Here is a 24,990-nt window from a genome sequence, read left to right on the forward strand (position 1 = left end):
TATCTGCATCTTTCCGAGTTTGTGTTGTAGCTACATGTTTATTACACGTGCTCGCACACATGCTTACCCATGTAGCTCCCATGTTTTATTCAGCTTATTCCCACAATTCACCTTGAGGTTCCTATTGCCATTTTACAGAGGAGATGATGAAAGTGTGGAGCTCAAGGTTAAACTTCAAAACTGGTTAAAAGTTTTCAGTTCTCATAAAGAAAAAGACCCTAAAACTCAGAGGTCAGCTTTAAAACTCCCCGGTGGATTTGCCCAGAGCTTACAGGGACCATAACAAAACTGGAAACTGAGCTGTAATGCCCCAGCCTGTGCTCCTGTCTTCCTCATTGATCGAAGTTAGGAAAAAAAAAAGAAAGAGAAAATTTGTTTCCCCCTGTGTTTGCCAACCCAACTCAGCAAGGCTGCCACATACAGATCTAACATGGCATGGGGCATCAAAGGGCTGTTTCTGCACCCGACGTTGAGGGAAGGATCCCACGTTTGAGGGCACATTCTCATTTCTGTGTAGTGCCGAACAAACACATCGTTCCTTTCGTGCAAATAACTCTGCCTTGAGTTGGTAAATCTGCAGGTAGGCCTGGCAGGAAGCAAAACAAAGAGGCTGGAAATAAATATTTGAAAAGTCACAATGATGGCTGTGACACCAGACCAGCTGTGGCACGTAGCCCCTGCTCTGCTACAGACAAAACCCCCTTGTGTTTGTAGGGAGAAGGGAGAGCTGTAAGGGAAGAGGGGAAGAAATATCAGGCTGGCAGGGCTTGGGTTTAGGCTAGTGGCTTGTTTTGCAGCAAGAAATAACCCTTTCTAGCCCTGTGACTCAGGATTTTCTGTGTAGCTTAATGCATTTTTGTTACCCTAGCAAATTAAAATGTTTTTTCCCCATTACGCATGGTCAAAGTGCCAGCTTCTTTTAATCCTGTCACTAGCCAGCACCTCTCCCTCAGCCCTAGTGCTGTGCTAGGTACAAGTGGTCCAGCTCCAGCCCTTTTTTGATTATCCACATCAAGAAAAGAGAGGTTGGAGTAGGCGAGTTCTTTGGGTGATGTGGATGGCAAAGGAGGGAAGGTGGGAACGGTTCCTGTGTGACTACAGTGACTCACGGCAGCTGAAGATGAGGCTGCTTGCACCTGTGCAGTTAGTGTGTTTATTTACCGTTCTCTCATTCTAGCTGAGGTGGGAATGTAATCGAGTCAGAGCAGATGCAGTGACTTGGCAGGGCCCAGTGCAAAAGCCACTCAGGCTAACGAGTTCGCTTTTCCAGCCTGTGAAAACGATGGGTTGGAGTTGCAGCCACACGGTAGTTGTGCCGAGAGGATTGTGCTGGCCGGTGTGAAAGAGGAAGGACTGAATTTTCTTGATGGTACAGGAGCAGGGAGGTCACTGAAGGCAGAGGAAGAAGGGGCCAAGGAACAAGAAAGAGCTGGAGAGGGAATCTGGACTGAAGTAGCTGCCTTTTCCTGCGAGGCCGCACAGCATGTGGAGGCGATGACTGACGCGGAAGTTTGATCACCTCCTGCAGACCAGCAGTGCGCTCGCCCAGCCCGTGCCCCAGGTAGCATTCCTGTCTCTGCTGCGACTTTCTTCCTCCTCGTGTCTGTGCAAGTCATAAAGCATCCTGCTCTGTGAAGCTGCCATCAGCTCCCCAGCTCAAGTCCAAGCTCGGGGGCACATGGCCTGTCTCTGCCGGCGGTGCCACGGTGGTTCCTCCGGTGACTGTGGCGCTGCCGGGCTGGGGAGGGGGGCTCAGGTCTGTGCTTCTCAGTCTTTGCAGTGCGAGGAGGCTACACCTCGGTGGAGTACTCCATCATGCTGGGGGAGAAGGGAGAAGGAGGTTATGGATGGGATATCCACATTGGGAAGGAAGGGGGGAGTGGGAAAATGTTCCGAGCGGGAACAGGGCCGTTTGCCAGATATAAGCGAAGAACGACCCTCTGTTTGTGGAAAGTCCCCGTGTGTGCAAAATCTCTCTGCTGGTGGGAAGCCGCAGCCTGGGAGCTGGATGGTGGTGGTGTGATGCTTCCTGAACCCCACACAGCTCTGCTCTCACCTGGATTTCAGGGGAGGCTTGTGGGGAGGGGCAGGCTGAGCCCTCCTCCAAAGCAGGGTTCAGTCCTAGAGGACAGCAGCACCTACAGCTTTCTGCTAAGTTGGTTCTGCCTCCAGCTGAAATTGTTTTGTGGGTTCCCCCACTTCCCAGCAAAGTTTTAAATGGAAAATTTGGACAAAACTGCTCCTTGTTTTTTTTTGGAGCTCGTCTTTCCTAAAGGAAAAGATGAAGGCAAGCAGACTCGCCCTCTGGTGAGCTTTAGTATTGAATCACCTCAGGTGGAACTCTTCTCACTGGCCTTGAGACACTTGAAAGCCAGGCACCGGGGTTGCTCAGTGATGCTGCAGGCATGGAGGGAGGTGGCTCCTCCTCTCCAGGTAACGCAGCCCACCTTAAAATGAACATTTAGTGCTGTAGGCCCTAAGCAACAGGGGCTGGACTGAAAGCTGGGGAGAAGCTACCTCCAAAAGTGTGATGGAGGAGCTTAGCAGAAGGCAGGGGCTCATAGCCCCGTGCTTCTCTGTGCCCATGAAGGCAGGGAGCCCAACCATGGGGCTCTGGAGTTGGCTGATCCTGCAACCAGCCAGGTGTCCAGCTGGACACCATGCTGCCTCTGAGCACAGCAACCCCTGGCACCTTCTGGGGCATCACCCACCTCAGTTCTTTCCGAAGGTTGCTGTGTTTCTCATCCAGAACGTGATTCTTAACTGACTGGGGGACATCGGGGACATACCAGGCTGCGATCAGCTTGACGCACAGAGCCACGTGCTGCAGAAAGCAAACGGAGCCACCGCGGGCAGTGAGCAGCTCCCCAGGTCTGTGCCACCATCCCCGTGTTTGCCCCAGCCTCTTTGTGCCTCCCCGGGCAGCTTGCCCTAAGTGCTCACCTCAAAGAGGATGAGGAAGGCAAGCCGGGCTGCAAAGACGTGCCAGAACTGGACGGTGTAGCTGTAGTCGTCGGCGTTCCTGTAATCCCGGTACCTGCAGCAGAGCCCCGTCAGCGCCAGCCAGCCCAGGCTCCCCCCTCGCCAGGCATCACATCCCACCTCAGCTCCCTCCATGGCAGTCCCAGGGGAGCTCTGGTGGCTTCCTCCAGGGGCTAGGTGCCATGGTGAGGGGCTGGCAGGGGTGCCGGTACCTGCACTCTGTGATCTTGCCGCTGACAAAGTCTGTCTGATTTTCGGCCAGCTTTGTGTGGGGCTCGAAGTCCTGGACGTGGAAGACGGAGAGGCTGTGGTTGATGTAGCCGGTCAGGCAGCTGTGGGGGAGGAAAGGGCACATCTGGGCACAGAAACCCTGCGGCGAGGGGAAACTCCTGCTTTGTGGCCGCACTCGGAGAAGTTATGGCATGCCCTAAAGGAAATTGCAGCTCTTGTGTCCTTTTTTGGGGGGTACTTAAAGGCCCCAGATTGCAGGCAGACAGTCTTTATAGCAATCAGTTTTTGTGTCTAAGGGTTCCCTGGTATGTGGACTCTCAGGTGATTAGTAGTGTGGTTGAGCACAGACTGTAGCCTCCCATTCGGGGGGAAGCCAGCTTCTGTCTGGGGCTCTCCCTCCACTCCCCAGCCACCCCTTTTCACAGAGCTGAGGGGATGAAAGTCTCTGAGACCTCTGTCCAATTTAACTGAGTTTGGCCGGTGAATCGAGGTGGGAAAAGAGGGAGGGAAGGAGAGGGCATGGGCGGGCACCCAGCTGAAAGTCCTCCCTGCAGCTCTCGGGGTGCTACAGAGTGCTCTTTCCATTCAGAGGCACCAGTTTACCCACTGATGTGAGTGGGAGGCTGGCTGCGATGCTGAAGTTGGTGCCATCTGGAAAACTCTTTCTGAAGACTTTTGAAAACTCTTTTTGACCCACCCCACTCTGGGGGACGCCTCACACTCTTGCACCGAGGCAGGACAGGACACTGCAGGCAGGGCTGCAGGGGTGGGGGCGCCTGACCAGCAACACTCACTCCACAGTAGTGCTGTTTTCCGTCATGCAGGGGCTGTACGTGTACTTGTAGACCTGCACAGGGATGAAGTCAGACGTGATGGCGATCACCAGTCCGTTCCCGATGACAGCCAGGATGCCAATGGCCTCCAGGACCTGCAGCCAGATTCCTGTGCGAGAGGAGCAGACAGTGAGACCCGCCCCACCAGCTTTCTCCCACTCTTCAGGGGTTGCAAACCCAAGCCCCAGCTGGTTTGGCGTAGCCAGAAGAGGCCTGGCTCAACGAAAGAGAGATCCAAGGTGCCTTTCAACCTCTGCAGGATCTGAAATTGCTTCTCCTTCCCCAATACACAGCTCTCCCTGTGCTCCACAGCCAAGTGGTACCAGCCCCTGGCAAAGGGATGCTCCAGACCTCCCCACCTTAGAAGGGGCTCACCACCTGCACTGTTTTCCCAAGCAGCAGCTACAGAGGGCCCCATCTCACCGATGTCATTGGCCTTCCTGGGCACCATGCGCCGGCGCAGCCGCATCATCTTGATGGCATCCAGACGGATCTCGAAGAGGTTGTTGCAGAAAGCCAGCAGTGGGGCGAGGGGAAAGGCAGCCACAAAAATGGTGGTGAAGCTGTACTGGATCACTGCAGAAGGGGGAAATGCTGGGTGATGGCACGGAGCCGCCTTGGAGGGGTCATCCCACAGGGACCCAGCTGCAGTGTGGGCTTGTCCTGCTTTATGGCTTGTGTCAGAGGGGCCTCGCAGGACTGAAAGGGGGAGATAGACCTGTCTTGGAGACCCCCCACCCCCAAAGGGGACACCCACCTCTCCCAGAGCTATCGGAGAGGGAGCTCCATGGGGGCCCCACTGGGCACTGGTTGAGCCAGCCAAGCAGAGGGAGCACCTAAGGGTTACAGCCATCACCTTGATGCTCCTAGGAGGAGAGGAAGATGCTAGGCAGGGACCCAAGGCCAACACAGTTGCCTGTCCTCCCTGACTTTGCGAATGATCTTGGTGTGCCAGGGCTCTTGGAGTGGGGCTGGGCATGGAACTGGGTCTCAGAGCTCTCCCTTGCCTATACAAGGGCTCCCCAATGTCAGGCTCTCCCCACCCGAGGAGGACATATGGCACTGCACACAGCACCCCTCCTTGCTCACCCTCCCCTTCCCTACGTACCCATCTCCAAGAACTCATCAAACAAGCTGAAGATGTTGACCTCGTTGAGTTGATAGTTGCTCAGCCACTGCTTTTTGCAGGGGTCCTCAGGCTCTTCCTCCTCCCCCAACACCATGTTTCTCTTCTTGGGGCGCTTCTGCCTAGTGCGTATTTTGTGGCCTATCCAGCTGCAAGGGGAGGAAGCAATTTGTACCGCTGCCTGCAGAGGACAGCAGGGCTGAACTGCTGGCAGTGACAGCCCTGAAGGCCTGATATGGGGAAAAGGAGGAAATCTTGGCCCAAAGGCCAGGGTTATTCTCTGTAAGAGCTGGGAAGCTGTCCTGCATATACAGGAACACTGGGAAGTGCTCTGCAGGCTGGAGGAAAGCTTACGGGATGAGGTACTCCATCACATTGCTGATGGTCTGCTTGAGCATCATGATGATGGCCATCTGGATGAAGAGGTCGGTGATGCAGCCGCTGGGGTGGCACTGCAGAGGGATAAGAGGAGAAGAGTTGTGCACCGCAAGCAGTGTGACCTGCCCTGAGGGGCTACTTGGCCAAGCTCAGGCTCAGCAGAGCCTTGCTGGGTAGCGGGGAAATGCAGTGTAGGAATTGTGGTGCAGGGTCAGAGGGTTTCACGGCAAGTCCCTCACCTCCTCCAGCCTCCACTTGCCAGCGATGCGCACGTAGTTCCCTGGATGGCCGTTGATCCTGAGCAGAGAAACAAGAAGAGTGACGTCTGTTGAGCCCCACCGTTGACCCCTCTTTGGATGAACATCCAGCGGCAGGATGGAGAGCACCAACCTCCAGGCATCAGCAGAGAGGCAAGGGGCTCCCCCCACCCACCGCACCCTCAGGGAAAAGCCCTGCTGAGGTCCCAGGTGGTTTGTGGCCCTCTCCCGTCTGCCAGCTGCCCTGGGCGCTGTGCTCTGGTGAGGAGGGTTGATGGGCTGGGCTCCTCCTGGGCCTCCGGCCACCACTCACCGCCCCAGGAAGAAAGCGATGTAGATGAGCGAGGAGAAGTTTGTGAAGAACTGGAAGATGAAGATCTTTATGGTGAAGTTGTTCTCACGCTGGGAGAAGGTCCGTGGTTTCTCTGTAGACAGAAACAGGGCTTTGGTCACACAGTGCTGGGACCTTGCCCCGCTCCCCCTGGATCCCATAGTAGCCTTGGAGGTTGTAAAGGGGTCTCTGCACCCTGTGGAGCTCTCCCTGCCCCTTCACCTGAGCCCTCTGAGGGTGGTAAGCCCAGGTTAGAAGAAAGATCCCTCAGAGCCACAAGCTGGGGCAGAAGGGGGCCTCTGGTTGGGTGGAAAACCATGTTATAAGCTCTTCTACGGTTGTTATGGCTTCCTGCTCATCCCAGCTCTCAGCCCCACTGTCCCTCCAAAGCATAACGTGGCTGGGGACAGCCAGCTGGCAGCATGGGGGCCACCGACGGGCTGCTGGTCTTCCTTGGGGACCTGCATGGCGAGAGCTGCCTGGGAGATGCTTCGCAGTGGTGGAGGAAGGGAAGGGGCCATGAGCCTGGCTGCGTTTGGGGACCATGGGGTGGGGGTACCGCTGTGGGGTGCAGGTGCAGGCAGGGGGCAGCCCCCAGTTTCCCTTACCCAGGTCACAGAGAAAGAGGGCCACACGCCTGTTGACCTGCAGGAGAGAGGTGTAAAACAAGAGGGGAGCGTTGATGATGGGGAAAAAAAGGGCAAGCCCCACCACCACCCACCCCGTGCCACACTCTGCACCTTGGTCATGATGACGATGGTGAGGTAGTGCAGCACAGCCCCTGTCATCACGGCCACTGTGTTGGCCTGCTCGCGGAAGAATTCAGAGTCGCTCTGGGTGAAGAGAGCCGTCACGACCACCCGATAAATGACGAGCGCGTGGGCAATGCCGATCAGCACAGCAATCTGCGGAGGAGGGCAGTGGGGTGAGGAGAAGCCATTCCAGCTGAGGACCACCAGGCCTTCAGACACTGGCTCTCTTCGCCGCGTGGAACTGGCCTCAAAAGCAAGCCAGTCCTCTTAAGTGGAGGATTAGAGGTTCATAACATGGACATTTCCACCTCTCCTCATCTAGACTTTCCTTAGGCCCGTCACACCCACGGGGAGAAATGAGAGTGTCAAGGGTTTGCCTCTTCTACCCTATGTTCATCGTGGCACATACCATGACCAGAACCAAGATGAGTACGATGGTGCTGCGCAAGTAGGAGTGCTGGTATCGCCGAGGTTCGTGCTGCAAATTATTGATCAGCTCCAAAGCCAGCTCCTCCTAAAATATATATATATATGTATATATATAAATAAAACAAATACACACACACATGCACGTATATATATGGAAAATGGAGGATCCAACAGAGCCATTCCCAGGTGGTGGAAAGCCCAGGGTGCTTGTGTAAACGGAGGTGTGGGATGAGCAGAACCAGAGGACAGGACTGAGCACCCAACCCAACCTACAACAGCATGGCCAGTCCTGACTGAGTTCAAGCACTCCTGCAGGTGAAGAGGGGGCTAGCAATGCAGAGTGGAGACCAGCATCTGCTCAGCTCTCTGGAGGGGTCTGCCTCTCCTGGGACTGTCAAAGGAGCCAGGTGTTGGCTTTGCCCCTTGCTTAAGTGCCTCTATTACATGTCCAGATCCGCAGGGAGGTACCTCTGCCACGTCTCTTCTGCAAGCCCAGCTATTTCCTGCCCTGAAAAGGAAAGCACCAAGCAGGAAAGATGACATCCTTACCTCATCCTCATCCCACCTGTACAGGTCCCAGTTGGTGACGACGGTGGCTCTCTGCCTCTTCCACAGCTCCAGGAACACGGTGGCTGTGGGGGGAAGGTGGGAGCACGGTGACCCTCAAGGATGGCCCTGCAGAAGTCACCCCTCCATTCCACAGCACAGGCTGGACAGTTGTGTTACCATCCAACCTGATGGCAAAGCTGCTTGGACTGCTCTTGGCCCTTGAAGGACAAGCAGCCACCTCTGGACCTCAGCGACCAGAAAGGACCCGGGATGAGCAGCAGTGAAGAAGAGGATGGAGGTATGGGGGTGAGTTTTTATGGGGAGTCAGGCCAGCTCTAGGAACTGTAAGGGATTTGATCTAAACCAGAGTAAACACCAGGGTTAGTCTGCTGTGGTGGGCATGGTTACATGGGTCCAGACAAACACATTATTCTGGACTGATGAAAAATATGCTTTAAAACAGAGTAGGCATCCCACGTTGCACCTCAGCACAGCTGTGCAAATCCATTTACAGCCACCCACTCTGTTAATTCACCTTCCTAAGATTGTTCTGTGGAAGCTGACCCATAGGGACATGCAAGACCATGTCTGCAACCTGCTCAGCAGTGAAACACCCAGCCCAGCTGCTGGCTGGTTACAGCCATGGTGGTGTTTGTAACTGAAAGGGCTGTGGTGAAACCAGACTAAATGTGTAGCTAATATGGTGATGGGGTCACATCGACTCAGAGCCCAGTGGTCTTCCACAGAAGCTATAAGATTGTGTGGCAACCTGAGAAGGATTAATGAGGGACGCGGTGGTCCCTCCTTCCTGCAGCTGTGACCACTTACAGGCAGCTGCTAGAAAAGGACCAGAGTTGGGTGGAGGCTGTGGTGCATGAAGGAGTAAAAGCTCTCAGGCAAGACAGCTGAGGAGTGTTTGAGAAGTAGAAGGGAATTTTGGGGATGATTTTATCCCTTGTGCTGTCTGGAGGGGGAACTGATGGCTCTGGAAGTAGAGGAGCTAGGGACTAAAAAGCCCCTGAATGCTGGAGCTGTGTTGGTGTCCCATTTTCTTTCACCTCCTCTCCCCCTAAGCTATAGCGGGCTGCTCCTCCTTGCAAGCTCCGTGTGTGTGGTGCTGAGACATTGACACCTACCCCAGATGGCCATGAACATGGCAAATAAAACTGTCCCCTCGTTGTCAATCATGTGAGTGACCTGGAGAAGATCAAGGAAGAATGTGATGGGGGCACCAAGGAGCACCTCAGGGCTGGGGAGAAGCCTCTGCACTCGGTAGTCCTCTTGCCACCCTGACCTCCCAAGAGACAGGTAAAGATGGTGCAGGAGGGCAAAATGCAGGAAGGGGGTAGACAGCAGGGATTTGTTAGATCGTGGCAAATGCTTTTTCCTTGGTCTTTTCCTTTTTTTTTTGGTGGTGATGGAGATTGTGATCTGGCTAAAGCTCTTCCTCCTTATCAGTGGAGGTCTCCTGCATGTTGTAGCCAACTTGCAGGGGGGGCTTTTATTTTTGGTGGCATGGGCACAGCATAAGCTGGGAGTTTTCCCATCCTTCACCTTGAGCCTGTCTTGGAAAGTGAGCTACTTACCCTGGCATAGGTGCAGGTGTCGGAGAGCAACCAGAACGGGCACTTCTGGTCGCAGAGTGGGCACATGATGGTGTTATTGGCTTCGCAGATCTCCTTGCTGGAGAGAAAGGAGTAGAGAGAAGCAAAGGGGAGTGACAGTGGTCAAAGCAATATGCACAGCAAAGGGTTGTGAAGGGGATGTGCATTTGGTGTTCTCAGCTGCCTTACCTCACCTGGCTGGAGTTGAAAACAGTAATCCCAGCCACGAAGACCACCAGGCCGATCATCGCAGCGAATCCCAGCAGGTAGGTGTACCAGCCAAGCCAGGCAAAGTACAGGGCCACCTTCTCACCAAAATAGCACCTGGAAGGAAAGGTGAGATGTGCTTTGGAGCCAGTGAGGAGACAATGCTGCTTGGGGTCACTAGGAAATGCTCTTCCACCCACAAAGGGATAGCCATGTCCAGGAGGGGCAGTGTTGCATATCTGGGGATTTGATTGGGACTGGGATGGGAGAGTCAGCCCAAGTAACCTGGAAGAAGCAGGAGTGGGCAGCAGTTCCCAGGGGATTTTGTTAGCAAAGGGAGATCCTGTGACTCCCTGTGTGTGGGCTCTAATTGAGGATGCAGCAAAGAGCACTGTGGACATTGCTGTAGGGCTGCGCAGCAAAGACCTGCTCAGAGCACGGCTCCATCTGAGAGGTGAATGTGGGATGGAGAGAAATGCAGAGCTCTCCTGGGGGCCGTGTGGTGCTGGGCATGCTGTCCTGCAGGGCTTGGAGAAGGCAATGAGGTGGTTTCTCCTTTTCTCAGTCAGCCTGGTGACTGAAGCAAACTAAGGAGTGAGATTTTGTTCCTCATTCCCCCCCGTCTTGGTTAATATGCCACAGAGAGGGCCACTGTTGCATGATGCCCGCCTCTGTAATGACTCTGCGGGCATGGTCCCACAAATGCTGCTTCTGCCCTCCCATGAGGCGATCCCAGAGGGGCTGACTTAAGGGTAGACATGATCAGATGAATTGTATTCTAGGTAAAAGCAGTGGGAGTGATCGAGAGACCAAGTTGCAATCAGTGTCTACAGAACAGAAAGGCTTCAAAAAGATGAGAGGGCCGCAAGGTGCAGCGTTTCTCCAGCCAGAGCAATATCCCCTCCCGAGCTCATCTACCTCCCTGCAATACTTTCACATCTCATTCTTCTGACAGCAGCATCTCATTTTTTCTTGTCTGGGTAAGAGGGTTGGAGGCATGGGTAAGAAATGCTGGTAACTACTGACTGAGGGACCTGCCTCCCCTCCGATATTCCAGAGGGGTTCACTCCCTGCCAGCACTCAGAGGTGGTGATGTGCTCCCTGGCCTGTGTTAAGAAAATGATTTCATACTTGGCCCCTTAATCCTTTTGTGATAACAACAGGTCAGGATGCATTGACCTTAGAAATGGTGTTTTGTCTGACTTTGAGCACCGTGAAGGGATCGAGGCTCCCTGGTACCCCTGCTAGACTTGTAAACTGTAAGACACGTTTAAGGAAAGAGAATGCAATTTTAGCATTTCATCTCCCTCCCACACTGAAAACCTTATGAAGCAGCATGTTATTTTTGCCTTCCTTCTCCTGGCCACGGAGACTTAATTTTCTTCCCTTTTTTAAAATAGCTGTGCTCTTCCCTGAGTTTTAATGTGGCTATAGGAGCCCCTTGTTGCCTTTAATGTCCCAAGTTCGGCCTCAGGCTGGAGGTGTTCACTGATGCTCTGTTCTCATCTCGTACATGGGAGAGGGTGGTGGAAAATGAAAGAGGCTAATTAAAAACTGCTCAGATGCGGGGGTTTTTTCATGCTGCAAAATTAGCAGACGGAGCTTGGTGCCATGGGATACCCTTTAGGCTAAGAACTTCACAAGCTGCAGAAAAGGCCCGATACATGTGAGAAGAGCCAGGTACAAACTAATGATTTAAAAAACAAACAAAAAAACAACACAAGAGCTTGGGAAAGGGTTTCAGGTGGGGCCTCTTGGCTAGATGGATCCCCTGTGCCTCTTCTGCCTACGTTACCTGATCTTCTCAATCGGCTGTTGGCAAAATATATCTCTCCAGCGAGCCCACTTCTCCTTTAGGAATTCTCTTACCTCTTCTTTCTGGAGAGCAGAGAAATTGGTTGGACCCAGGAACATCAGGGCAACCTTAATCCCCAGCCCAGCTCCCATCTGGAGCCTGGTTGTGCCCTACATGCAGGAGTGTCCCGATACAGCCCGTTACCCAAAGCTCTCTCCCACCCGGTTTGGCTCCTCCACCTCTTGTGGCTTTTCCTCCCAGGCATCTGCGTACTTGGCCTCACCTCGTGCAGTGGAAACATTGCCTCAAAGACGTTCTTCTTCTTCAGGTCATGCAGCTTCTCTGGTAGCAGAGTGGAACGGGAAGGATTAGTGACACAAAGCTTTGCTTTCTCCCCGTGTGCTTCCTGCCAGGCAGCATCACCCAAAACCTTTTCTGAAGCCTTAAGGGCGGGGGACAGGAAAAAAAAATGCCTGGGAGAGGCTGAGCTGTCCAGAAGGGATCAGTGCTAATCCCTGTGGTTGTGCTGCTCAGCTGGGATGCCGCAGGCTGTGTTGGGGCTGGTGTTGGGAGCGAGCCAGGTAGGCAGGTCCTTAAAGACAGCTGGAGAGTCAGCACATTTGCTACCTCTCCTGCTGATCCCAGGGTGCCAGAGAGGGACGAGCCTTTTTGGGGACACAGAAAGGTGGCAGTGGATTTGGGGAAAGGGAGTAGAGGGCTGTTGATGGTTCCTGCAGTCCAAATCTCCCAGCCTCTGGATATGGCAGCAAATTGACCTCCCAGAGCCGCACCTCTTTTTTGTCACATCCCCACCCAAGGGTGCTGAGACAGCTGGGGTGCCTGTGCCTGGCAGAGGGCAGGAGCTGTGCTGCTGGTCCTGGCTGTGCATCACCCCAGGGATAAGGGGGGTGTAAGGGCCCACTGGCCCCGCTCCCTTACCGAGGTCAGGTGTGACCGTGTTCTGCAAGATGAAGTTCACGATCCGTATCCTGAGCAAGGAGAAACTGGGATTACAGGCTAGCCTGAGGATACAGACTGGTGCTGTTGCCCCGGAGAGCAGGGAAGGGAAGGGAAGGGAGGTGTGCACAAAACCCCAGGGAAGGAAGTGGGAAAGAAACAGGGATCTGGTTGTGGACAGTGAGGAGCTGGCTGCTTTGCACCAATGGTGGTAATTTGCTTTCTGTGGAGAATGAAAACCCTGGCACAGTTGTGAGCTGAGATGAAAAATGGATGCTGGTGTGGTGGTAAGGGGCTGCAAGGTGCTGGAAGCCAGCAGCCCAGCTCAGGACCCACCTGGTTGTCACTGGTATGTCATGACGGGCATCAGAGTCTTGCAGCTGGCTGTCCTGAGGGTTCCTCAGGAGCCACTGGTATTTCCGGAAGATATGTTTTGGGGCACGGACCCCATAAAATAGCTTCTTGTCCTCAATTTTCTAGTGGGTAGAAGAGAGAGGCTGTTAGAGCAATGCAGGCAGGGAAAAAGGCAGAGCTGCAAGATCCAGGGGCTGTGTGAGTCCTGGGGTTGGAGTCTCCCCTGGGTGAGTGTGCCGTGTGTTTTACACATGGTGGGGTGATTGGCTTGAGGGCTTGAGTCTCTTCCTGAGGCCTGAACTAGGCTGGGATCCTGGGTACCACAAGATATCCCCAGCCTTTTGTTCTTGAAAGAGAAATAACCTCTGTCTCACCTTACTCTTTTAAAAAATATGATCTGCTGAAAACAGATAAACTGATAATTGGGGTGATTAAAATGAACTGTTGGTTTGGAAATGCTTTAGTGTAGCGTGAAAGATATAGGTGATCTAAAGAGCATGTGATAGTTGTGCTAAGTAATTATATTGATTTTGAGAGTGTGAATTCCAGTTCGAAACTTAGTTTTCACATAGAGATATAAAGGTCAAAAAACTTACCTAAATTCTTATGTCACTAATGAGTATTTTGTTTGTTTATATATACACACATATTAGTACAGGGATAGACTTTTTTTTTGAGCTTTAATTATCTTTCTTTAACCTTCCCTTCGAAGCCAGTTGTTTATAGACGTTTCATTACGTAGCAGATACCCATATCTGCTGCCCCTTACCTTGATGGTGAACCCCTTCTTGCTCAGCTCATCCAGGAACTTCTTCCTCTTGATCTCCTTCACGCTGCCCACTTCGTGAATGTCACTCACGAGGACGAAATCCCACTTCTCTTCATCCTGCCCACAGAAAATACGAGGGAATTAATGGGGATGGCAAACTCTCCCATTTGGCTCCAGTGCCTCGGAGGTTTGGACCTTTCTCATGCTCTGTAGAGGGGCCCTGGGGACTGGCGTTGAGCAAAATCCAAATCCCCCCAAAATCCCCTCAAATCCTCATTTTTGAGCTCTGAACTCACTGTGAGTGTACAGGGAGCCAAGCTTACCGCAGAGGCAAATGGATCTGAGTCTTCAAAGGGAAAATTTCTCCAGGGAGTCAACAGAATTTCATCCTGTGGAAGAGAAAACCAGCAAAGGCTTCAGTGGGGTCTCTGGCAGATCCTGCGTTTGAACACAGAGCAAACCTCTCTCTGCAAACACCTGGATGGCTTTGCAATGCCCTGGGTCAGGTCTTGCCCATGCTCTTGGAAGTAATGGGGTCAAGCTGCCCTGCTCCAGCCGGTGAGAGCAGGTAAGCAGCACTCGTGGTATGGAGAAACCCATCTTTAATAGTGCAGGCAAAGGATTTGCAGTGTTGGCTGCCAACCCAGCACTGTATGTGGTCTGCACAGGCTCTGTCAGGCTGTCCAAGCTAGGGACGTTTGGTAATAGCAGATGAAAGGCATCCTGAAAGAGAGTATGGGCTGGAGAATCTTGGGCATGCCCCAGATGGGCTGGTGGAGGTGTGTAGTTGGCCTGGAGGAGCATAGCAAAGAGTGGTTCCTACCCATCAGCAGAGATAAATAACCTGCTGGGGTTAAGCAGAGTGCATCTTGGTGTTGCCTGTTCAACTTGTGGTTTAACTGAAGAATAGGGACCAAATGAGTCCAAAATAAAGGCAGGTGGGACAGCAGGTTGCCCAGGATGACAGAAGGGTCTTCCTGCGAGGTGCAGCTGCTGGGATCAGCCAGGCTCCCTGCGCTCAGTTCTGCTAGTCTCATGTTCGTGCCTCCCTGCAGGGTGCTGCATCTGACTGCGCTCTGCATCTCCTGGGGTGCCGTGGCTGTTTTCAGGAGATGAATGAGTGAGGATTGCAAACGTTTCAGGCTGCAGAAGCACAAAGCCCTTGCTGACTGTGCCAGCCTGGGGTTGCTGCCTGCAGCAGCTCCCTCATCCCTCCAGGCCCAGCCTCGGTGTGTGTTTGTGGCACAGGGACAGACTGTGAGGAGATTGATGGCAGATGAAACTCCTGGTGTTTGGATGCTCTAGGGTGTACCATTGGCATGGCAGCTTGCAGTACATGTAGGTAAAAATGCATTACAATGTAAGATCAAGGCCTACCCAGCCCAGTTTTCCTCTCCCAGTGGCCATGAAGGGGGTACCTGGGGAGGGGGGTTAGAGCAGGCATGTCCAAAACCTCCTCCCATGCACTCTTGGTCTCCAGCTCAGGCTCTTCCAGAGTCAAAAAATGTCTTTGTGTTTGGGGATCCTTAAGGGATTGCTGCTCCATGAGCAAGGGCAGCCTCGTTTTGCTCTCTTGTAATGCCTAACATCTACAGAGTCCTGGGGCCCCGAGAGAGCCAGCCAGCAGAACAAAACCTCCCTCAGTTCTGGACTTCACTCCTCCTTGTTTCACACGGTGCCCTGACATCTGCACCAGAAGAGTGTGGATGCTTAACTCACTCCCTCTCCATGCATCAATGGTTTTTACAAGACTCTCATCTGCCTTTGCTGCTTTTTACTATTCCCTTTCAGGTAGGGAGCTCTTAGCTTTTTGGCCAGGATGGGGACAGCAGTTTTGAAGTCCCTGGAACAGAGTATGGGGTGCAGGCAATGGGAGGCTTGCGCAGCAGACAGCGTGGAAAATAATTCCTTGGAAAGCACCACAAATGGCTCCGTCTGTGGCCCAGGGGCAGCTGACACTTGGTTTCTTCCTGCTCGCCTCCTGTACACTGCCAGCTCCAAAGAGAGGCTGTGCAGGAGCGAACGCACAGTTATGCTCAGGCACCCAAGTTAGTCTGAGCCTAATTATGCTCAGACACCCAAGCGGTGTGGTTTTGGGGCTGCACAAAGCAAGTAAGATGATGTTGTGGCAGCAGGTGCCCTCTGCCCAGCCTAGGGTGCCCCTCCTCTGAGGGATGCAGCAGAGAGCACCCTTGGGTGGCCTGGACCTGGTGGTGGGTGCCGGTACAAGGGCATGTCAGCTTCAAAACACTTTGTCCCCGTCCTCTGTGCCTGGCCTCCCCAGCGTGATCTCATCCCGGTCCCGCAGCTGTAGTTGCTCTTAGGCAAGAGAGGATTAGTCCAACCAGCCCTTCAGTGGGTCGGAGAGAACGTGCTGGGCTTCAGATCCCAGTGAGCGCAATGAGTTTAATAAAGACCTGTTCTGAAGGCCATGCTGTACAAGGGAAGGGAATGGATCTTGTCTTAAAAGTGGCACTTTTAAAAATTATATATTTTTTTTGCAGTTCTTTGGCGTGATTCATGGTGCAGCCCCACAAACCGTTACGCTGCTGTTTCTAAGGGCACGGTGATGCAGCACAGAAGTAAGAATCTGCTGCTGGGGAAGGGGATATCATCAGTCAGGATTGCCACCGAAGGCTTTGTGTCCCCAAACAGCGGCCAGACAGACAAGTTCATCCAGCTGTAATCTCAGGAGCGGAGCGGTGGTGGTGCAACCAAGTCCTGATGTAAGATCTGGATCCCAAGCTTCCACTGAAGAATGAGGCCATGGGAGCCAGCGAGACTGAGATGAGGCAAGGGCTGAAATGCTCTGCCAAATACTTTCTAATGTGGAGCCACGGCCCTGGCTTCACCCAGAGCAGAAGAGCATTGGGGAGACTGAGAAAGGCAAAGCAAGAAGGCTTGGGAAGATGGATCCCCCCCAAAAAAGGCACTGTTACAGTAAGAACCAGTGCTTCCCACTGCTGAAAGGTTCCTCAGTTAAAGCTATGACACAAAGGGCATTTGTGGTGCTATCATCTGCTCCATCCAAGCCCTGAGGAGGCTTTGGGGTGGGAGAAGTGAGTTTTCACTCCGGTTGGTCTCCCCAGGTGGGTATAACCGAGTTGGTGCAGTGGCTCTACCTGTCCCTGTCTGAGAGCCCCTCTCTGGGCACGGGGAGGGAGCAGGAGTCCCGTCAGGGCTCTGCCCCGGCTCCTGATGCTGGCACAGATCTGGGCTGGCACCACCTCTCTGCAGGTTGCGTTGTCTCATTCCTGCCTGGCTGGTTTCTCCCAGCCTGTGCGTGCACCAACCTCATCCTGCAAAGGCTGCCAGCCTTTCGGCTCTAGCAGTGATCCCTGGAGCGCTGAGGGTACCCTTTTGTACCCTAGGTGTTCCCAGACGCACCCCTACGCTGCTGTCCAGCTGGTGTCAGCCCCAGCAGAGCTCAGGAGAAGGTGAACGGATCTGCTAGCGTTGCAGCTTCTGTTTCCAGGTGGCTCCCAGGCATGTCATCTGCATGCACGGTCCCCTACTGGGAGGCAAAGCATCCTGACCAGCGCTACCTACCCCAGAGAAAAGCTTGCTGAAGGGATTACCGAGGTAGGTTTGTGCATGGGCAGCATCCAGTCATGGGACTCAGTCCTTGAGGCCAGGCCAAGGGGCTGTGGAGTATCGGGAGCTTCACCTGCAGACCCCGTGGTGCCACCAGCCCCCGAGTCCTGCTCTGTCCCTGCAGAGCTTCAGCAGAGCATCCTCCCTCTGCCAGCACTCCCAGTCATAACGTGGTCAGTCTCCTGGACCTAACGCTGCCAGATCCTGCCCTTGCTTCTGCTTGTTCCTGAAACAGCAAGCGCTGATTTTAATCCCAAGAGGAACCTGTTACTTTTTAATTTTCCCCAGAATCCGTGGGGATGCTTCTCAGGCCACCTGCGTACAGCTGTCTAGGCAATAAGGAGGTTGTGGAAGCAGGGTCTGCAGCAGCTCGGCAGGCTTGTCTCTGTGTTCCCATAGCAATAGGATTTACCACCTGGTCCCCCCTCTGCAGGCACTGTGAGTGCCTCTGTGTAGGACTGAAAAACAGGGAGGGGGGGAAGGATTTGCAAATTATTTGCAGATCAGTGCAGATAATTCCCGGTGCCCACCTCTGGAGCGGTAACAGGCAAAATTGCATTCAGCTGCAGAGGGGGGGGTTGCAGACCTGGGATGACAGAAGGGTGGTGTTTCAGCAGGCTTAATTCTCGGCGGCTGCTGACATCCATGCAAGCAGGGCTGAATGTGAGGCAAAGGCTGGGTTAAGCTTCCTCTGCTGGGGCTGTTGTGCAGGAGCCCTGCCTGCTTTTGAGGCCAGATGTGTCTCGTGTGAAGGGACAGCTGCAGAAGGCAGGGACTTTGGATCATTAGGACTCCCACACCTATTTCTCTGGCCCTGGGGACTGGCAGCACTAATCTGGTGACAGCTGCTTTGCTCTGGAAGTACGAGGCAGCCAGGTCAGCCTCGTGTGTGGGCAAGGCTGCCTCAGCTCCGAAGCGGTTGTATAAACCATGGACTCTACTCCTTGCTATCAAGAAGGACGGTTCCCATTTAGCCCTTTTCCTGCGCTGTGATTGGAGCAGGGTTGGACGCACGCTGTGCCAACCTGTGGGAGAAGCAACCTGCACAAAGAGCAGTATTTGCACTGTCAAGGAGGGTTTGCGTGCCCTGAAGTGTGCCAGTTTTCTCTCCAGCTGTATCAGTGGGTCCTTGGCTCCTTGTAGGCAGCCAGGTGTCCTGCTCCCCGTGCAAGGAGGTTACCGGATCCTTTTGGGGTACCCTTGGGCTGGAAGTGTAGTCACCTATGTGAGTAACCGAGGCGAACCACCTGGGCAGGATCCGGCATCCTTGTTTTCCTTTCCAGCTGTAGGCTGGTGAAAGTTTGGGTGGTTCCTATCACCTACACAAAGATGACCGAACTGCTATCTTGTCTTGGGGATGATTCCTACAAGTGCTTCCTGTGCTCTCCTCCCTTCCCCTGGAGCACTTCCACCCTATCTCATAGTTTCCTAAGAAATGTGACAATCTAATTGAACAGGCAGACGGTATACCTGTGCTTTTTCTAGCTGTCCCAGTCATAGAGAGTTTGCCTTTTGAATAAAAGAAACTTTGTCTTTTCTTTCAAGCTAAAGAAACAAACCTTTGCAGCTCCCCTTCTCCTCTGGCATTATTTCAGGCACCCCTCTAATATGGGGAGCTGTCACCTCCGCTGGAATAAGCAGTGCCTTTTCCTGGGCACGTAGAAACTAAAGATCTGGTCTCAGCCTTCTTAAAACCAAACCACGCTTCTGTGATCTGCTCTCTGAAAACTCTGAACTGTGGCATCAAGGTGTGGGGCCATGCGTGACCCCACTGGCCTGACCCCCCTGCATCTTTGGGGTGGTGTGTGGAGCTCAGCTCTGCCTCGCTCCCATGCTGCGGGTACTGTGGGGAAACTGCAGAGCAAGCACAGCGCACTGCTTTCCCCTTTACGTGGTCATGATAAGATGAGATTGCTCACTGGAAAGAGGAACTGAGGTTTTATGGTACTTTTTGAGTACCCTAGGGGCTGAAAGCATGTGAGTGGCAGAGATTAGCGCTTACAGCGTAGGAATTTCCAAGCTACAGACGGTTCTGAGATGCTGGAAAAAAAACACACCTCTTGGAAATAGCTGAGCAGTTTCTATTTCCTACCTGCATGGTGAAGTGAAGAGTCTTTCTCTTCCCCCCCCCTTTGGCTCCTCCTGGCAGGTCCCTTGGGAGCTGTCTGTCAGGCAGGTGGTGTGGCGGAGGCTGCAGGTGGAGCAGGCTGAGAGGCTCCTGGGGTTTTTTGGCAGGAGGTGGTCGGCTTCCCCAGCACCTCCGCCTGAGGTCTCATGTGAACGGGAGCGGTGGCTCGACTTCCGTGTGGGACTCCCTCCTGCCTTGGGAGGGAGCTGCTTCTGCTCGGCAGTGGGCAGATAGGAAGGAGGAGGTGAGAAATTTGCCCTTCACCCTTGTTCAAAGGAGTGGCAAGCCCAGTACCGCCCAGCGGCGTAGGCTGATAACCCCGTGGAGTCGGCCTTTGTGGCTCCTCTTGTTAGCTCGGTGAGAGCACCTTGGCCACCTGTCTTCCTTCTCTGTTATAAAGCCACTCGCTGTGTCCTGTGAACACCCCCAAGGAGGTTTCACAAACAGGGGCCAAAAGGAGGAAGGAAGTTAGCAGAAATTAGAAGAAGGAAATTAGCAGAAGCTCTAGAAAGCATTAAACTCTTCATTTCAAGCTGAGAAATGAAGAGTTGGGGCGAAGCACTGAACCTTAAAAAAAATAAAAATCTGTGCTGTGCACGATCCATCTCATTGTTGGGGGAAACTGGGCTACATGGAAAAGATGGTGAGAGCAGCACAGGCTTTGAGAGTGAACAGGATGGGGTCATGGGTGAAGTTTTTTAACTGCCAGGACAAGGAAAAGAGGCCAAGTATGAGCTTTCAGGTAAGTGAGGATGGTCTCCATGGTTTCTCAGTGGCCCAGTGTTTTCTGCTCCTCTTATATTTCCCAGTCTGGTCTTCCCAAACCACAAAGAAAATCTGGCTTCCTGGAAGGGCTGAACAGAGACCAATAAATCCTTTCTTCACACCTCGCTGGCTGCTGAAAGCAGCACTGGAAGTTTTGCCCTTCATTCTCCCATATGTGATAGTGCTGCTGCATGCAGGGCCTCAGCGTCCAGTGCCAACAATTATGGGAACGTCTCCTGGTGTTTTACAGTCCCTAAGAACAAGTATTCCCTCCCTTATGGCTGAAGAGGGAAGCATCAAAGTGTGCACTGAATATTCCCCCAAACCACATAGGCCTCTTGCCTCCCCCTGCTCCTTAAAATCTTGTCACTTCTAAGCAGATGTGATTTACTAGAGTGTGATGGCTTCAGTCCCTGCTTTCCTGACGGCATTTGTGGCAAGGTGCTTGGCAGTGAGCCACTGGAAATCATAAACAAAACACAAATGTTTTTGTTTGCTTGCTTATATGATCATAAAGGCTCAGTTGATCCAGACCTACAGCTTGGAGCAGGGTATAGCTCTCTTTTTACAAAAAGAGACAGTGAAAACATTATGTGTGAGCCATGTCTGACAACTCTCCCTATATCTGTTTTACGGCAGTTTCTTGTTTTAGTTTCCGAGATAAGAAGAGCTGTCTTTTCCCAGAAGAGTTAGTCATCCCCTGGTTCGGATTCTCCTGTGCTCTCCAAGGGCGTTGCATTGGGTAGCTCTTACATAAAATGACTCCTGGGGGGGTAACCCAGGTGTATCTTGGCAGGGAAGGCAGCTGGCATCTCCACGCTGTTTTTTCCAGTCATTCTGTGGCTTTGCCAAGTGCCTTGCACAGACGATGAATCAGCCCTGCGATTACCATTTTTTAAAAAGAGCCGTCTTCTGAATTTCCTGCTGTGTTTGAAATCAAGGGTAGAGCAGGGCAAGGAGCGACCTGTAGCCTCCCAGAAGTGATCTGCAGGGCTGGCCAGGAGGGGAAAACTGTCTTGATCGTCAGTAGCTCTCTACGGGTGTGGGAAAACATGCGCGTGTTTACATGGGAAAGGAGTGAAGTCTTTTAAGACAGGATCCGTGGTGCTTTCCATGTCTCCCGACAGAATGCCAAGGCCCTTTGCAATTTGAGCACTGATGGGTTAAACGGAAAGGTGGGACAGCCACGTGGCTCTACCTGCACATCTGTGTCTTTGTCCTGCAAACTTTGCCAAGGAGGACTGGGAGGACTTTGCTCTGCAGATAGGGTAGCTCACTGAACACGGGCAGCAGCTGCTTCCAGCACCAGTCCCCAGAGCTCATGGGCTTTGCCAGCCAGCAGAGAAGGTGAGTCTGTGCCTGCAGACTGGCTCTTTGTCCTAGGTGTTTGACCTCTGTGGTGCTTCTCACAGCACTTGGAGGAAACAACGAACTTTTTCTTCTTCAGTTCAGGAGGAATTTGGCTCTGCCCTGGCAAGATTCAGCTCCTTTTGCAGCAAGGCTGGCAGCCAAATTGATGGTGTTCTTATTTCAGTGCTTTCCTCCTCACGTAACTCTCCTGCAACACGCTGCCTTGGCATTTAGTGCTCTTGGGGGAATGGTGCTGAGGATGGCAGCACGGGAAACTAAAAGCAGGGAGGGAAATTATGAACTCTCCAGCCTGTCACTGGAATATCTGGTTAAGGCGTGAGGTGGTGTGAAACTCCAGTTTGTGTGTTTGCTGAGGCATTGCAACAGCACAAACGCTTTGTAAGCAGACAGAATTATTTAAGATGTTATCGCTCTTAACGGTTTATTGCTGCTGGGGTCAGTCACGTGAGTACATCCTAATCTGCTGTGGTATCGCATCAGCCTGACACATTTCAACCACTTTGGGCAGTGGTTTGACCTGCGCTGAGCGAGTCAGTACTGAGGCTCTCTAGGAGCACTCCCTTGTCCTGTCAGTCCCAGCCAGACGTGCAGACGTGATTTCCATCTGAGAAGTAGTAACAAACAACTGGAAGCTTCGTGTATTAAACCACTTCTACTAGAAAGAGGATGCCTGTCTACATCTTGCCTCGCAGTGATGCTTTCTGACAGAGCAGTCCTCTTCTGAGTGCTCCAAAGTGATCCTGCATGCATGCATCCCTAATTTAGGATGGTGCTAAAGTATTTATTTGGTCTTTTTTCAGTCCTCAGGGCCTCTGATTTCCTTCTTTCCTTCTTTCCTTCTTTCCTTCTTTCCTTCTTTCCTTCTTTCCTTCTTTCCTTCTTTCCTTCTTTCCTTCTTTCCTTCTTTCCTTCTTTCCTTCTTTCCTTCTTTCCTTCTTTCCTTCTTTCCTTCTTTCCTTCTTTCCTTCTTTCCTTCTTTCCTTCTTTCCTTCTTTCCTTCTTTCCTTCTTTCCTTCTTTCCTTCTTTCCTTCTTTCCTTCTTTCCTTCTTTCCTTCTTTCCTTCTTTCCTTCTTTCCTTCTTTCCTTCTTTCCTTCTTTCCTTCTTTCCTTCTTTCCTTCTTTCCTTCTTTCCTTCTTTCCTAAGATTTTGAAGGGTATTGCCTTCCTGTGCATCTGGCTGGAAGGACACGAAAGAAGAAAGATCCTTCAGAAGAGGTTGTTTAGATGTTTTTTGTGTCAAACTGCAACTTCTTTCTTTTTCGTTAGAAGGGCTGTGTTTCCCTGAGGCACCTCTGTGCCACTTATGAACTGATTGGAGGCAGAGATCCTTCATCCTGCTCAGATATGCAGAGGTGAGAACTGGCTGCTCAGCCTCATGTGACAGCCCAGCACCAGACAGATCCTTAGCAATTAAAGAAATTAGCCATTCTGTTTGTGCAGTCTGACTGGCATAAAATGGGTAGAGAAGAAAAAAATGAAAACGTTTGTAGGACTTTGGGTTAATTTCGAAGACATCAGTCAAAAGCCAGATAGAAGTTTCCAAGAAAATCTGCTAAGTGAAATGGGCTGAAAATAATTCACATTGGGCTTGAATCCTACCTGCTATTGGAAAAGGAGGGAAGACAAGAATCAGGCAGAAGCCAGTGATGTCGAATCACTGTATAAAGCCTAATACTTGCTGAACATCTTAAGCTTCAGGTTTGATTGCAGTGCATATGTTTCTCAGCAGCACTAAAAAATCTTATTAGACAACAGCACTAATGAGCAAGCCAGCCAGATACTGAGAGCCTGGCAAGAATATATTGGGTCTGAATGCTCGAGCTGCTGTCATCTAGCACCACCAACTGTGCTTTGGAGATAGTTCAAGGGAAGTGGTTCTGGATGGGAAAAGTTCCACTTCTGGGGCCAAAATTTGTTTTGAAATTTGAGGCTAAGGCAGAGGAAGAGCCAGTGTGCTGGAGAGGGCCAGCTGTGGCTCTGGAGGTGACAGAAAGCAGCATGTTGTAGCCTTCTGGCTGTGCGAGGTGGTGCTGCTCCAGGTGAAAGTACTGGGGGGCTTCACCCTGTAAGGCGTAGAAACATGGAAGTGCTGTTGGAAGGGGCCTCTGGAGGTCTCCAGTCTAACCTCCTGCTCCAAGTGGGTGAATTGTTGGCATTAGATCCTCGGGGCTCTGTCTGGCTGAGTCTTGAAAGCCTCAATTGACAGAGATTCATTCCTCCACCTCTTCAGGTGACCTGGCACTGCACAACCCTCCTCATGAAAAAGCTTCTTCCAAAGTCCTGACTGCACTTCCCAACCTGCTTTTTATGCCATCAGCTCTAACTTCTGCTCTGGCTGTACAATTTTAGCCTCTTGTGCATTTCTTCCAGCTGTACCAGGCCAATGAGCTGTAGCTCCTTGAAAAAAAGATCCTCCGAAAAGCTGGGTCCTGGAGAATTTCTGCCTGTCCTGAAGGCCCAAAGCAGTGGTGATGGGCCCATGTCAACAGACACAGGGAGGTAGGAGTCCATAAGTGCCCAGAAGGCTTGGATCTGACTCAGTGCTTGCAATGACTACAGAAAGCTGCGTCAGCTGTTGCTTGGTGAGTACTGTGTGTATTTAATTTGTTTTGCACGTCAGGGCTTTAGGCTGGGCAGAAAGGGACACTAATGTAGAGCTTGTTTAGGTTTCCTTTGTGAGATGTGGTGGATGTTCCCAATGTGACACAAAGCTGTGTGACCGCAGCCTTTGCTTTTGCAGTGGGAGTTGGTGGCATCTCTTGGAACAGGCCAAGGGCCCCCAGGTCTCATAAAACATAGTGGGGCTGCCAGGAGAGAGAGGGCAGTTCAGGTCAGTAGAAGACTGTGCAGTAGCCAGAAGTGTACCTGCAGAATTGTTTTCTTCTCAAAGGGCAGGGGTATTCAACCTTCTTGGAGAATCTTTGGTTGAATCCTTCTTGCTCAGGTGTGGCAGCTACACAGACTTGCTCTGTCTTTAACAAGAGAGAAAACAAGCAGAATGGTAGCGTTGCCAACCCAGCAAAGCTCCTTTCATACACAAATGGCTCTAATAGCTCCTAGCTGGTGGTTACAAGCAATTTCTGCTGCTCATTACCCCGCGCACTCCTTGCTCTTTGCCTAGCTAGCTGCTGCCATCATGCGGCCAGCTCATTCCTTCACAGTCACCTAAATATTTTCCCTCATTTCTTCCTTGGCTTCCCTTCTTCGCTCCTGCAGGGTTTTCTTCTCCCATGTGGTGTCTGCTAACACAGAAAGCACCAGGATGGCTCTAGCATCTTGCTGGAAAGAAAGGTCTCCCTACCCACGGGCCAGGAGCAGTATCTCATGTTTGGGTTTGTTTTGGTTGAAGACCCTGATCCTCATGATGAGTTTGGAAAGCTCAGGATGTTCTGCTGCAGGTAAGAGACCCCATGAGGGGGTCAAGGAGGATTAAGAATACAGCAAGCTTGAGGGCGTGGGAGCACCCAAATCATGCATTTGGACTTGCCTCTCTAGAAATGTCTCCGTGTGTGTCTGAACAAGCGAGCAGGTGGCTCCTGTGCGACCACTAGCCCTGGTCAGGCTGCCCATTTGGAAA

At 52.3% G+C, this 24,990-nt stretch overlaps 1 protein-coding gene and 1 long non-coding RNA gene across 3 annotated transcripts; one reads left to right on the forward strand and one right to left on the reverse strand.

The window, feature by feature from the left end:
* Positions 1-1,139: 1,139 nt before the first annotated feature.
* Positions 1,140-19,658, reverse strand: ANO9 (anoctamin 9). Its single transcript, XM_048065238.2, has 24 exons — positions 19,241-19,658; positions 13,878-13,943; positions 13,555-13,671; positions 12,768-12,907; positions 12,414-12,463; positions 11,758-11,816; positions 11,475-11,557; positions 9,662-9,796; positions 9,455-9,551; positions 9,005-9,065; positions 7,869-7,951; positions 7,300-7,404; positions 6,879-7,043; positions 6,747-6,783; positions 6,121-6,232; positions 5,790-5,847; positions 5,527-5,624; positions 5,155-5,321; positions 4,470-4,622; positions 4,008-4,155; positions 3,195-3,314; positions 2,944-3,037; positions 2,712-2,824; positions 1,140-1,818 (listed from the first exon to the last, which is right to left on the reverse strand). The coding sequence occupies exons 1-24, from the start codon at positions 19,244-19,246 to the stop codon at positions 1,791-1,793; spliced, it is 2,295 nt and encodes a 764-aa protein (XP_047921195.1). The 5' UTR covers positions 19,247-19,658; the 3' UTR covers positions 1,140-1,790.
* LOC106047070 (uncharacterized) lies at positions 7,406-16,186 on the forward strand. 2 transcript variants are annotated; one of them, XR_007163743.2, is made up of 4 exons: positions 7,406-8,166; positions 8,943-9,176; positions 9,543-9,738; positions 16,059-16,186. It is a non-coding gene; the product is annotated as an uncharacterized lncRNA (long non-coding RNA). The 2 variants fall into 2 exon arrangements; XR_007163744.2 differs by lacking the exon at positions 7,406-8,166 and having other exon boundaries at positions 8,181-9,176.
* Positions 19,659-24,990: the final 5,332 nt, after the last annotated feature.

Source organism: Anser cygnoides, chromosome 5, assembly GCF_040182565.1.
Source record: "Anser cygnoides isolate HZ-2024a breed goose chromosome 5, Taihu_goose_T2T_genome, whole genome shotgun sequence".
In the NCBI taxonomy this organism is placed as follows: Eukaryota; Metazoa; Chordata; class Aves; order Anseriformes; family Anatidae; genus Anser; species Anser cygnoides.

What these genes read in the sequence shown, in the direction of transcription:
- ANO9 (XM_048065238.2), bottom strand. An exon ending in CAATGTTTCCACTGCACGAG is followed by an intron (nt 11,558 to 11,757) that starts GTGAGGCCAAGT and finishes TCTGCTCTCCAG; the next exon opens with AAAGAAGAGGTAAGAGAATT. An exon ending in CATGTTCATGGCCATCTGGG is followed by an intron (nt 7,952 to 9,004) that starts GTAGGTGTCAAT and finishes TTCCCCCCACAG; the next exon opens with CCACCGTGTTCCTGGAGCTG.